We start from the raw sequence: 14,457 nt of genomic DNA, 5'->3' as shown, positions 1-14,457 counted from the left end.
GTTGGGCCCGATAGATCTATCTTTAGGATTCGCGTCAATTAGGGTGTCTGTTCCCTAATTCTTAGATTACCAGACTTAATAAAAAGGGGCATATTCGATTTCGATAATTCAACCATAGAATGTAGTTTCACGTACTTGTGTCTATTTTGTAAATCATTTATAAAACCTGCATGTATTCTCATCCCAAAAATATTAGATTTTAAAAGTGGGACTATAACTCACTTTCACAGATTTTTACTTCGTCGGGAAGTAAGACTTGGCCACTGGTTGATTCACGAACCTATAACAATATATACATATATATCAAAGTATGTTCAAAATATATTTACAACACTTTTAATATATTTTGATGTTTTAAGTTTATTAAGTCAGCTGTCCTCGTTAGTAACCTACAACTAGTTGTCCACAGTTAGATGTACAGAAATAAATCGACAAATATTATCTTGAATCAATCCACGACCCAGTGTATACGTATCTCAGTATTGATCACAACTCAAACTATATATATTTTGGAATCAACCTCAACCCTGTATAGCTAACTCCAACATTCACATATAGAGTGTCTATGGTTGTTCCGAAATATATATAGATGTGTCGACATGATAGGTCGAAACATTGTATACGTGTCTATGGTATCTCAAGATTACATAATATACAATACAAGTTGATTAAGTTATGGTTGGAATAGATTTGTTACCAATTTTCACGTAGCTAAAATGAGAAAAATTATCCAATCTTGTTTTACCCATAACTTCTTCATTTTAAATCCGTTTTGAGTGAATCAAATTGCTATGGTTTCATATTGAACTCTATTTTATGAATCTAAACAGAAAAGTATAGGTTTATAGTCGGAAAAATAAGTTACAAGTCGTTTTTGTAAAGGTAGTCATTTCAGTCGAAAGAACGACGTCTAGATGACCATTTTAGAAAACATACTTCCACTTTGAGTTTAACCATAATTTTTGGATATAGTTTCATGTTCATAATAAAAATCATTTTCTCAGAATAACAACTTTTAAATCAAAGTTTATCATAGTTTTTAATTAACTAACCCAAAACAGCCCGCGGTGTTACTACGACGGCGTAAATCCAGTTTTACGGTGTTTTTCGTGTTTCCAGGTTTTAAATCATTAAGTTAGCATATCATATAGATATAGAACATGTGTTTAGTTGATTTTAAAATTCAAGTTAGAAGGATTAACTTTTGTTTGCGAACAAGTTTAGAATTAACTAAACTATGTTCTAGTGATTACAAGTTTAAACCTTCGAATAAGATAGCTTTATATGTATGAATCGAATGATGTTATGAACATCATTACTACCTTAAGTTCCTTGGATAAACCTACTGGAAAAGAGAAAAATGGATCTAGCTTCAATGGATCCTTGGATGGCTCGAAGTTCTTGAAGCAGAATCATGACACGAAAACAAGTTCAAGTAAGATCATCACTTGAAATAAGATTGTTATAGTTATAGAAATTGAACCAAAGTTTGAATATGATTATTACCTTGTATTAGAATGATAACCTACTGTAAGAAACAAAGATTTCTTGAGGTTGGATGATCACCTTACAAGATTGGAAGTGAGCTAGCAAACTTGAAAGTATTCTTGATTTTATGAAACTAGAACTTTTGGAATTTATGAAGAACACTTAGAACTTGAAGATAGAACTTGAGAGAGATCACTTAGATGAAGAAAATTGAAGAATGAAAGTGTTTGTAGGTGTTTTTGGTCGTTGGTGTATGGATTAGATATAAAGGATATGTAATTTTGTTTTCATGTAAATAAGTCATGAATGATTACTCATATTTTTGTAATTTTATGAGATATTTCATGCTAGTTGCCAAATGATGGTTCCCACATGTGTTAGGTGACTCACATGGGCTGCTAAGAGCTGATCATTGGAGTGTATATACCAATAGTACATACATCTAAAAGCTGTGTATTGTACGAGTACGAATACGGGTGCATACGAGTAGAATTGTTGATGAAACTGAACGAGGATGTAATTGTAAGCATTTTTGTTAAGTAGAAGTATTTTGATAAGTGTATTGAAGTCTTTCAAAAGTGTATAAATACATATTAAAACACTACATGTATATACATTTTAACTGAGTCGTTAAGTCATCGTTAGTCGTTACATGTAAGTGTTGTTTTGAAACCTTTAGGTTAACGATCTTGTTAAATGTTGTTAACCCAATGTTTATAATATCAAATGAGATTTTAAATTATTATATTATCATGATATTATCATGTATGAATATCTCTTAATATGATATATATACATTAAATGTCTTTACAACGATAATCGTTACATATATGTCTCGTTTAAAAATCATTAAGTTAGTAGTCTTGTTTTTACATATGTAGTTCATTGTTAATATACTTTATGATATGTTTTCTTATCATAGTATCATGTTAACTATATATATATATATATATATCCATATATATGTCATCATATAGTTTTTACAAGTTTTAACGTTCGTGAATCACCGATCAACTTGGGTGGTCAATTGTCTATATGAAACATATTTCAATTAATCAAGTCTTAACAAGTTTGATTGCTTAACATGTTGGAAACATTTAATCATGTAAATATCAATCTCAATTAATATATATAAACATGGAAAAGTTCGGGTCACTACAGTTTGCGGATCATAAATGGTGAATGTTTGATGTTTGGTTCGTGCATACTTTGAAAAACTGACCAGAAATCTCTGCCCAGATGGTTGCGCGGCGCGCCCCATCCCCGCGCGGCGCGCGGATTGGCCTGGCCAGAATTCTGCTCACTTTGTCACTTTTCACGCGAAATGTTTGACTAGCTATCGACCTCCGATTCACATGAAACTTGTTTTAATATACTTGTATATGAATATTTAGCATAGAAAAATAGTCCGGGACCCGACCCGAACGCGTTGACTTTTTCGTTGACTTTGACCAAGTTTGACTTTTAGTCAAACTTAACCAAACTTTTATACAATCATTCTAACATGCTTTTATACTTGTTTCTTGTATGAAACTTGACAACGTGATTCACATGCTATATTTAATCGAGTCGTATTGAGCCATAGGACTAATTGAACACATTTCACCCGACCTTGTGTCGTAACCAGTTAATTTATATAACTTAATTGTTTAGGTCGAGACTAGCATTGTTCTTTGCACGTTTACTTGTTGAAGTACTATTTCACTCTTGCAATCAAAGGTGAGATCATAGTCCCACTTTTACTCTTTTTGAACTTATATTTGGGATGAGAAAACATAAACGATTCTTTTGAACTAAGTGAACACAAGAACGGGAAAACAAACATTCTACATACGAGTTTAGAACAAAAATCCTCAATTCGATTATCATTAGTTACACTTGCCGGGTGTAAGCGAGAACTTATGTTATATGGCCATATGGGTTGACAACCCTCATCTTTGACGGTTCGCTACCGTCTACGGATGAAATATATTTTCGAGAATCAGTGTTTGTTCTAGCACTATGGATGGGGTATACAATGGATGGAATGTTAAGCTTTGATAATTGGGTGCTCGTGAAACAAACTTTTGGAATGTATTACTATTATTTCATTGATGCAAATCTTGTGGTTCACTTGTACTCACTTACTTAAACCTATGATTTCACCAACGTTTTCGTTGACAGATTTCTATGTTTTTCTCAGGTCTTGCACGATATGTGAAACATGCTTCCGCTTACTATTTGATACTTGCATCCGATGTCGAGTATACATGCATTTCATGGAGCGTCTTTTGACTTTACTTTAAACCGTGTCGCCTAGATTTCAATCGTACTTATAACGTTGTAACTTAACTTTTGGTTGAACAATTCTTGTAAACTTTGAAACAATCTTTATTTTGAAACGAAGGCGACATATTTTGGTCAAACGTTATCTTAAAGACTTATAATCAGGTAATGGGACCCACGTAGCCGACGCCGTCACTTGACGATTTGTCGGGGTCGCTACAATAGAACCACCAGCTGCTATATCTATGTCTTTTCTTGTAGTGATGTCGCATCCTTGGTAGAATATTTGTACTATTTGATAGGTGTCTAAACCATGTTGCGGACATCCTTTTAACAACTTTCCATATCTTGTCCACGCCTCATATAGAGTTTCATTTGGATTCTGTGTGAACGTAACAATTTCTGCTTGAAGTCTTACGGCTTTAGATGCAGGAAAGAATTGTTTAAGAAATTTGTCAACTAAAACATCCCATGTATCGATCGCCCCTTCAGGTAACGATTCCAACCAATCTTTGGCTTCTCCCTTTAAAGTCCAGGGAAATAACATGAGATATATCTGTTCATCCTCCACTTCTCGGATTTTAAATAGTGTGCAGATCCTATTAAAGGTACGTAGATGTTCATTTGGATCTTCCTTCGGCGCACCACTAAATTGGCATTGATTAGTCACCATGTGTAGAATTTGTCCTTTGATTTCATAATCTGGCGCATTAATGTCTGGATGAGTAATTGCGTGACCTTGGCCAGTGCGTTTAGCTCTCATTCGGTCTTCCATACTTAAAGGTTCCAGATTCTCCATAATTGAATTTGTTGAATCGGTATCACTAGATGATTATGATTTAATGGTTCGTTCCTCAACAATCTCTGTTTGAATGATTGGTGGTTCCGGAGGAAAGTTTAGTGGTTCAGGATCTACGAACCGTTCCTGAATATTCTCCAGATTCTCAATTGTGAGGTCGGGTTCAAAAAATGGATTATCGGAAATTTGAACTGAAGTACTTGGTCTACTGGATGACGATTCTAAAGAAAAATCAACGGCGGTTATATTTGCTAAATGTCTTGATCTAGTTACAGGTGGTGAACGTACAAAAGGTGGTGAACGTCTTGCTCGGTGCATTCACTGAATATCCTATTAGTTTTAAAAAGGAAAGAAAAATTATAATAAGTTATCCAATTAATAGACTTTTCTGATTTTGCCCACGTTTCGAATAGCCAAAAGATGCAGCAGAGGGGCAGGATTCGTTTGGTCTCAATATAATTGAGGACTGTTTGGCTCCAATAACCCGGTCCACGTACAAATCCAACTATTACTACGAACCAGAAAATTTTGATGTCTATTAATTTAACCACTTAAAATAAATTTTCGTAATTTTAAGAAATTTAGATAAGAAGTAGAATAAAAATCTATGTCCTAAAACTAGAATAGCGAGAAATAAGAAAGAAAAAGAGTTCGTCGAAAAAAGGTTGAAAAAGAAAAATGGTTGAAAAAAATAAAAGGTGACGGAAAAATAAAAGAAACTTATAAAACTTAAAAATACTTGACTAACCTAACCTTATTACTACAACTAACTTAAAATTATAATCGCAAATTGAGATTACTAATTGGAATGATAATTGATACATAGTAAAAGTTGTCTAAAAATATTAAAACTTACAGGAAAAACTATATCCCAAATGGAAATAACTTAAAAAAAAAACTAAAACTTAAAAAGGCGTCGCAAAATTCTAAAGTACCTAAATCTTAATCTAAGAAAAAGCACTTAAGGAATTCTACGGCAAAGCCTAAAAATCTATGAGTAAAAATGACTATGGCAAAAACTAAGTTTAAAACAAAATATGAGCTAAAAATACAAATATTACGCTAAAACGTTTAAAAAGGAACAAAATATAAAAATATACAAAAAGTTGTAAAAAGTACAATTTTTATAAAAATATTATTTTTATATTATTTATTTAATAAAACTATTAATTTAATATTTTAATTAAACTAATTAATACTAAATATAAATTAAATAAAAAGTAAAAGTTAAAATAAAATTAATTATAATAATAATAATTAGTTAGGTTTTAATAATAATTAATTAATAATTACCGTAATTAATGCTGAATTAGGGCTTCTGTCCGTGTGTCCGGTACCCTCCGCGAGTTGCGGTAATTTATAAAGAAAACCCCGCGAGTCGCGGGGTTCAGAAATTCAGATGACAGCTTTTAATTTCGACGCGTTTTTTCTTTTTATTTTTTTTTATTTTCTGTTTTCTGTTTTTAAATAAATAAAAGATATTTAAATAAAACTTATATTTTTATAAACTAAAATAAAAATAAAGAAACTTATAAAACTTAAATATTTAACAAAATCTTAAAAATACTTATATTTTTGTTTTTCTTTTTATATTTTCGAATATTTAAAACGTATTTTTACAAAAGCGACTTTTAATAGAATAAATCTCTTTTTTTTTTTTTTTTATATTAGCGTTGCGCTTCCGGCGTTTAAGAGAGTTCCCCGGCAGCGGCGCCAAAAATATACTTGATGTTATGCGAGGTGTATACGAAATAGTTTATATTTTACTAGGAAAAACTATTAAATACGATACAATTTTACACAAGATATTTATTAATTTATAGAATGGATATACTTAAACCTTGCTACAACACTTATAGGCAGTGTACCTAATCGTACAGTAGTGTAGTTTTTAGTAAGTCCGGTTCGTTCCACAGGGAATCTTTTTTAAACAAAGCTCAACGCTATATTAATTTACTTTTATAAAAATACAAACATATATATAAGTAATATTATTATTATAAAGGGGGGTTTTTACCGTTTAATGACCGGTTTGTCGATTTTAAAACTTTAGTCGCAGTTAAAACCTAATGTAAAATATTAAATAAATAAAAGACTTAATTTAAAGCGTAAAATAAATAACGATAATGAAATTGCAATAAAAGTGCGATAAAATAAAATTGCGATAATTAAAAAGTACGATAATTAAAAGTGCGATTAAATAAATAAAAGTGCGATAATTAGAAGTGCAATTAAATATAAAATAAAGGAAATTAAATATGAAATAAAAGAATTATGCTTATTTAAACTTCCGTAATCATGATGTTTGACGTGTTGATTTTAGTTTTATGCCCATGGGTTAATTGTCCTTTGTCCTGGATTATTTAATATGTCCGTCTGGTTTTTGTCCATAACAGTCCATCAGTCATAAATATAAAGTGCGAGTGTCCTCGTCAAATTATCCTTATACCCGAAGTTAAATATTCCAACTAATTGGGGATTCGAATTGTAACAAGGTTTTAATACTTTGTTTAATGAATACACCAGGTTATCAACTGCGTGTAAACCAAGGTTTTACTACTTTGTTAGCAATTACACCAATTACCCTTGAATGTAATTTCACCCCTGTTTTAATTATTCTAGTGGCTATTAATCCATTCCCGTGTCCGGTTAAATGAACGATTATTCGTACATATAAATACCCCGCCCATCGTGTCCGATCGAGTGTATATGGTAATTTATAGGGACGCCCAATTGTAAATCTTTATATTAACATTAACAAACTTTCATTTAGTTAAACAAATATAAAGCCCATTAATAGCCCATAGTCTAATTTCCACAAGTGTCGTTCTTTTGTCCAAACCCCAATTATGGTACAAAGCCCAATTACCCAATTTTAGTAATTAGCCCAACATCATGATTACTTCGTTTTAAATAAGCATAATAATAACTTAGCTACGAGACATTAATGTAAAAAGGTTGAACATAACTTACAATGATTAAAAATAGCGTAGCGTTACACGGACAGAATTTCGACTTACACCCTTACATCATTCGCTAACATACCCTTATTATTAGAATTATAATTAAAATTAAAATATAAATTATAAATATAAATATAAATTTTACGTATGAATGAGGAAGAAAAAGATGATGATAAATGCTCAGAATTCGGTTGGCTTTATAGGCAGTTTCTCAATTTGGGGCTCCGCGACTCGCGGCATTTTTGCCTTCAAACTCCGCGAGTCGCGGAGAATGAAATTACAGCTCAGTCCCTTGGAGTCTTTCTCTGCCGACGGTTTTTATTTATAAATATAATATATATATAATTAATATAATTAATTATATATTATATTATATTTATATACATAGTTAACTTGTAATTTTTAGTCCGTTGCGTCGAGCGTTAAGAGTTGACTCTGGTCCCGGTTCCGGATTTTCGAACGTCCTTGCGTACAATTTAATATCTTGTACTTTGCGTTTTGAATCTTGTACTCTTGTAATTTCGAGACGTTTTTTATCAATAATTGGAACCTTTTTTATTGTCTTTTGTACTTTTGAGCTTTTTGGTCGTTTGCGTCTTCAATTCGTCGAATCTGTATTTTGTCTTCACCTTTTATTATTTAAACGAATATCACTTGTAAATAGAACAATTGCAACTAAAAGCTTGTCTTTCTTGAGGAATAATGCTATGAAATATATGTTCGTTTTTAGCATTATCAAGTAGCTCTCTTTCCAATTTGGCGGAACTTCCTCCACCGGCCCAGTGGTAAAATGAACATTATCACAAAAAGCGAACCATCCAGTATCAAGTCGTTCAAAAAGAAATATGTTCTTGAACAGATTCACCGTCGGAATAAAGTCATGCGCTCTACACCAAATTTGGAAAACGATAAGACGACAGGCGCTATCAGGATCTAACTGACCCATACCTATGTTAAAATGTGAAAGAACACGCATAAAGAAATTTGTAGGCGGAATGCGCAAATTCTCCCGCTCAAAAGCAACGCTATATACAGCCACCTTCCCGCCAGGAGAACGGTTGGCTCGGTCTAAACGACCAGGAATAATAGGTGACAGCGACCCCATTGGAGGATAGCGCTTTGCGAGATGCGCTACATATTGGGGCGTGATAGATGAAGAAATGGAACCAACGTTAGAAGGATCCGCGCAAGAAGCCATGTTGAAAGTTAAAAGTGAAGGAAAAGTGAAAAATGAAAAGGGAAAGGTCTATTTATAGAAGGAAAAAGGACGGCTGGAAATGATCCTTACCGTACACGTGTCAGAATATGTGTAAGAAAGAAGGTTAGAATTTAATGCAACGAAGCAGGTGACGTGACGGATGTCACATCACATCTGCTAGAGGAATTAACAGTAGTTGAGTTCAACACCATGCATTGCGCATAATATCGAACTGGAGGACTTAATGATACGCATACCCGATTAGCTCGTATTGCGCATCACACTTGCACCATGTGTGCACAGCCCTAGCGCTATGGCACTCCAGGCACAAGTAAATGTACGCTAAGTATGTTTAGCGCGCTTTAAAAGGATGACGTGTCCTGTACTTTCCACGATCTCTGCAAAGTGACAGACAACCAGCACAAAAGTAACAGTATTGTTCCCTGGTCCCCTCTCCCAAGCGTTCAGGTAGTACAGACAAAAAAACAACATGGAACACGTGGCTCAAATAAACAAACGGCACTGTAGCTATAAATAACGGACTCAAATCACAATGCAAGGGGATTCCACTTTTGGGATTTACACACATACTATTTTAAGTATTAAAATACGAACTAGCTGCGCTATCTATATAGTGTGATTATACCCGCTCTACCGGACTTATAGCATTCCACTAGACACTCTTGATATACAGGTAATGTTCTACGAACATAAACCCTACAACCCAGCGCCAGCCATCGTTAACCGAACAACCCGTCGATAGTGGGTCTGTGTTTAACCACCCCCGCTGAGATCTTCATCTCGCAAGGGGTTATTTACGGTACTTCGGATCGGAGAGTTAAACTCAGTTGACCCTTAAATACTCCTTCTTTGATGTCAAGCATGGACTGAACTCGACCCGAATATTCTATACTTGATCAGGCCCTCTCAACAATTGTATTCAAGATCCGTCACTCAACTCAACCGAAAGCATATTACATTTCTAGACGAGTTAAACATAAGATATCAATGTCTACTTTTTCGCGACTGTACAACAATATCTTTTTTTTTTTTTTTTTTGAAAAGACTGTACACCAATATAATATTCCTTCTACTTTTTTCGAGAAGTTCCACTTATATCCGTAAAAATCAATTTTCTCTAACTACACAACAACATTAGCTGGCGGCACACAAACAGTACACAACACCATCCATCTATAAATACCGCTCTCAACACACATACGCATTATATTATATATATATTTTTCTATTGAAATTAAATTTGTTTCTTTGTAGTTAATTAATAATTTGAATTTATATAAAAAATGGCAAAAGCCCGTACGATAGGGATTGGAATTGATTACTCAGCAACAAGCAAATCATCTTTAGAATGGGCGGTCGATAATCTAGTTGATACCGGAGACACAATTGTTGTCATCCTTGTGTTGTCTCCTAAGTCCGATCCCGTTAACAAAAAACTCTTTGCCGATACTGGATCACGTAAGTTATTCGCTAATAGTATAACTAGCTTCTTGATCGACTTTTTGAATATAAATATAAATTTAATAATTAAATAATGGTTGATGGATGTACGTGTAGCTTTAATACCATTGGTGGAGCTGAAAGACATTAGTGTATGCAAGAAATATGGAATCACTCCTGATCCACAGCTATTCAACATTCTTGACACTGTTTCCTCTACAAAAAGGGTAATTAACTACTCCTCCGTCTCAATTAAATTTGTCTACCTATATTTTTTTTTTCTTGCGGCTACAAATAGACCGAATACTTTTATAAATATAAAATAAATATTCCCCATCTCAATGCTATTGTTCACAAATTTTTTTGGTGTTATAAATTAATTGTTTACTTTCGAATAAAAATAATGTGATAAATTTGTTTTGTGCTTCTAATTTATAAATGTAAGACCAAAAAACCAGTAAAAAATACTCCAGTGATAAAGTTAAGTAAATAGAAATACACGTGACAATCGTTTTTTTCTTAGACAGGGCCGGAATTTGGGCGGGGCTGAAGGTGCAACCGCAACTGTCAACACAATTTAAAGGGTTAAGCCCAACATTTTAGCCCATATAAATTATAAATTGTTTTACAATAACTAAGAAAAGAGTCTACCATCATTGGAGTAAAATTAAATACCGAGTAAAATTAAATACAGCGTAAAATTAATTCGTCGTATCATTAGGGCATCCAAACGTCCTCTACTCCTCTATCTCCTCATCAATTCGACGATTCCCATCTCAAATCAAGATAATCAATTTCTTTTTATCTATTCTATACGATACTATAAATAATCTTCATGACTCCATGATTTTATATATCTAATTCAGTTTTCCCTCAATTTTTCGTGGACGTCACTTGAGATTATGGAGTTTACAAAGAAGATGTATATTTTTCCAATGTTTTACTTGCATACATGATTTTGCTAACCGTCCCGGTCACTGTAGCATCTGCAGAACGGAGTTATCAAACATTGAAATTTTGAAGAATTATATACGAAGTACAATGAGTCAAGAACGGTTAAACGGGTTAGCAATTATAAGTATTGAAAATAGATTTCTATCAAATGTAGATTATGATAAATTGATTGAAGTTTTTGCATCAAAAAATGCATGTAGACATCATTTTAGGTGATTTGTAGTTCCGAACATGTGTATTTGAATTGTATTTGTTAAATAAAAATCGGAGGGGATAAGCCGCCTAGTTTGACTAGGTTTCAAACCCCTAAATATTTGTGTTGTGCTATTAATATATTTTGAGGGGGGCATGGGGCATATTTTTGAGATGTTCGCACTGGCATTCAAATTCTCAGGACCGGCCCTGTTCTTAGACTCTTATGTTTTTTGCTCCGGAAGAATAGATTTGGGAAGGAGTGAGTAGAAAATAATAAGGATGTAAATATACAATTTAATGTATATATGTAATATGTAATTATATGTATATGCATGCATGCATATGTATGCAAGGCAAAAATAATTAATAAAAGATTTTGTAAAGTTGTTAACTAAATAAAAAGTAGTGTAATAATGATATTTATTAAACTGCGTATTTTGTGTGCGAATAGTTAAATTGGAAGGGAAGTACTTCTTTTTCACAATATAAAGTTATTTTAGTATTATTGTTTTTGTTATTATTATCTTTTATTTTTATTATGTTTTATGATTATTATTTATTATAAAATTATAAATATAATTATTCCGTGATATATATAAAAGAATGGATTCTTGGTTTAGTAGGATTGATAATTTAAAAATAAAATGAATGAATGGGGTGTGATCTGATATGAAAATAATGATGAAGGTAAAGGTGATGGGGAAAGTGTATTGGGGAGATCCAAAGGAGAAGATATGTGAAGCTGTTAATCATCTAAATTTGGATTCTATTGTTGTTGGCAGCAGAGGTTTGGGTCCTATTAAAAGGTATGTACGTTTTTATATTTTGATTTGATTTGTTGATAATTAGTTAAATGAAACACGTAGTAGTACTATAACAAGGTAAACTTAATATCGAATTTTCTAATCTATAATTGTAGTTTTTATTTAAGTTAGGGAGTTGTTTAACTTGAAATTCTTTAAATGACCTTTTGTCACCAAATATTTTCTTTACAAGGAACATATTTACTTACTTAAAATAGTATTTCACAATTTATTTTACAAAGTTTTATGTGAGACTAGAGAAATTATATTTGAAAGTAGTCTTGAATACTTGTTTATAAATATCATTTCTCTTTTAATATATTTTAAAACTAAGATACTAGTAAATTACGTAGGTATGTTACCTATAAAGAAAAAAAATTTAGTGACAACTCGTCATTTGTAAAATTTTAAAGTAAAAATGTCTTTTAACTTAATTATTAATTGAAAGTTTAATAACTTAAACTGAAGGTTTTAAAATTTTGTTTACCTTAAACATTATATATAACTTCTCCTTAATTATATAGCATTCAAATATTTTACGATGCCTAGTTAAATAAAACTGAGTCAAATTTTTTGGAAATTTACACTCTCAACACGAACATATGCATCGTTATTACAAAGCTTGAACTTCAACAGAGGCTCATCATATATGCTCTTTGGTAACCAAGTCAATTTACGTCTTTTAGAAATTGCAAGATTAATCACATTTCAGTTTTCTATCTCTTGACTATAATTAGATATGGCTGGATTAATGTGGTATCAGTTAATGTGGTAATCGTTGATAGTATTTTTGTTTACAATTATTACTAATAAATATAAATTTCATTTTGATTAATTTGAATGTAAAAAATAAAACAGGGTTCTGTTAGGGAGTGTAAGCAGCCACGTGGTGCAGAACGCAACATGTCCAGTCACCGTTGTCAAGTAAAATTATGCTATTTTACACATTTGGTCGATCATGCAGATTCAATCTTGACGTGTGGAAAATACCATAATTCCAACTTTGTTTCTTTACTTTTTGGTATATATAAAGCATAAAACATGGGCGCCCACAATAATAACAGAGGTTTCTAGTGCTTGTTGGTGATTCGAAACGTGAGAAGCAAGGTTTGATGATGTGGGCAATATATATTCTGCAAACTAGTTACGGAGTATAAGTTACTTGCCTTTTCTATTAGTGCTATCTTGGTACGATGATTGGGATAAAATTATGTATAATTTGAATCGATATGTTAAGTTGATGACGTGTGGTTATTGGTTGTTTTGTTAGTATTGGTTCTCACACTAAAGCATTGTATTTTAATGAGTGATAGTTTGCATGTTTTTTTTTTTTTTTTTTTTAGAAAACTAAAAACTTTTATATAGTTTGCATTGTATTTTAAATTTTTAATGCAAGAGTGCTTGTTACAATGTAGATTAGAGTGTGACGTGTCAAACATAAACCCGACGTAACAACTTCTCCTAAATCCGACAATACCGTTAAACCTGCGGGGGACGAGATGTGGAGAGGTTAGCGTACCAGTAAGTGAATGAGATTATGTACACGGATCATATCTAATAGTACAAGGCCAACATAAGTCCATCATTTAATCTGTCATTCAATCAGTCATTTATATATATATATATATATATATATATATATATATATATATATATATAAATGACTATATATATTCAATCAGTCATTTATATATATATATATATATATATATATATATATATATATATATATATATATATATATATATATATATATATATATATAAACATATTAAGTCTGTCATCTTATCAATCATCTAAGGTACAACACGCCACGTCAAACTGATAATCAAATAGCTCGAATCATGTCAATGAGAAACTCGACAAGTAGAATCATACATAGCATGTCTAGTATACAGTAACACATAAGCGAACCCGTTTATTACAAGAGGACTGATGACCCTACAGAGTCATGGAGAACAGTGACTAATTTACTTCATCAAAGGATACCCGATTCATTTATTATGTACGTATTATACATGTTATCTAAAACACAATGCTCACGTTAGACGGTCATAATGGAGCCCAATTCAAACAAACATATATCTTCTGTGAATATCATCACAAAACGAACTCATTTGACCACTTAACAAGTACTTCATACAAAAATTTAATTTCCATCACTTAACCATAATTTAAATATCATATATTTAAATTATAAATAAAAATATTACAAAATTACTTATTTTGTCTAGACCATCAAAGCGGGTGTTACAAATCTAGCCCTCTTAAAAAAATTCTTTCCTCGAATTCCGGTCACTCTCAAACTAAAAGTGTTATCTGGTTCTCATC

The 14,457-nt window shown here is 32.0% G+C and overlaps 1 protein-coding gene across 1 annotated transcript; it reads left to right on the top strand.

Moving 5' to 3' along the window:
• Nucleotides 1-9,974: 9,974 nt before the first annotated feature.
• On the top strand, nucleotides 9,975-13,438 carry LOC139850332 (universal stress protein PHOS34). The gene is made up of 4 exons (XM_071839916.1): nucleotides 9,975-10,192; nucleotides 10,292-10,401; nucleotides 12,011-12,129; nucleotides 12,985-13,438. The coding sequence occupies exons 1-4, from the start codon at nucleotides 10,018-10,020 to the stop codon at nucleotides 13,052-13,054; spliced, it is 474 nt and encodes a 157-aa protein (XP_071696017.1). The 5' UTR covers nucleotides 9,975-10,017; the 3' UTR covers nucleotides 13,055-13,438.
• Nucleotides 13,439-14,457: the final 1,019 nt, after the last annotated feature.

The sequence above is a fragment of the Rutidosis leptorrhynchoides genome, chromosome 5 (genome assembly GCF_046630445.1).
Source record: "Rutidosis leptorrhynchoides isolate AG116_Rl617_1_P2 chromosome 5, CSIRO_AGI_Rlap_v1, whole genome shotgun sequence".
Taxonomy (NCBI): Eukaryota; Viridiplantae; Streptophyta; class Magnoliopsida; order Asterales; family Asteraceae; genus Rutidosis; species Rutidosis leptorrhynchoides.
This window is presented reverse-complemented; position numbering and strand designations above follow the sequence as displayed.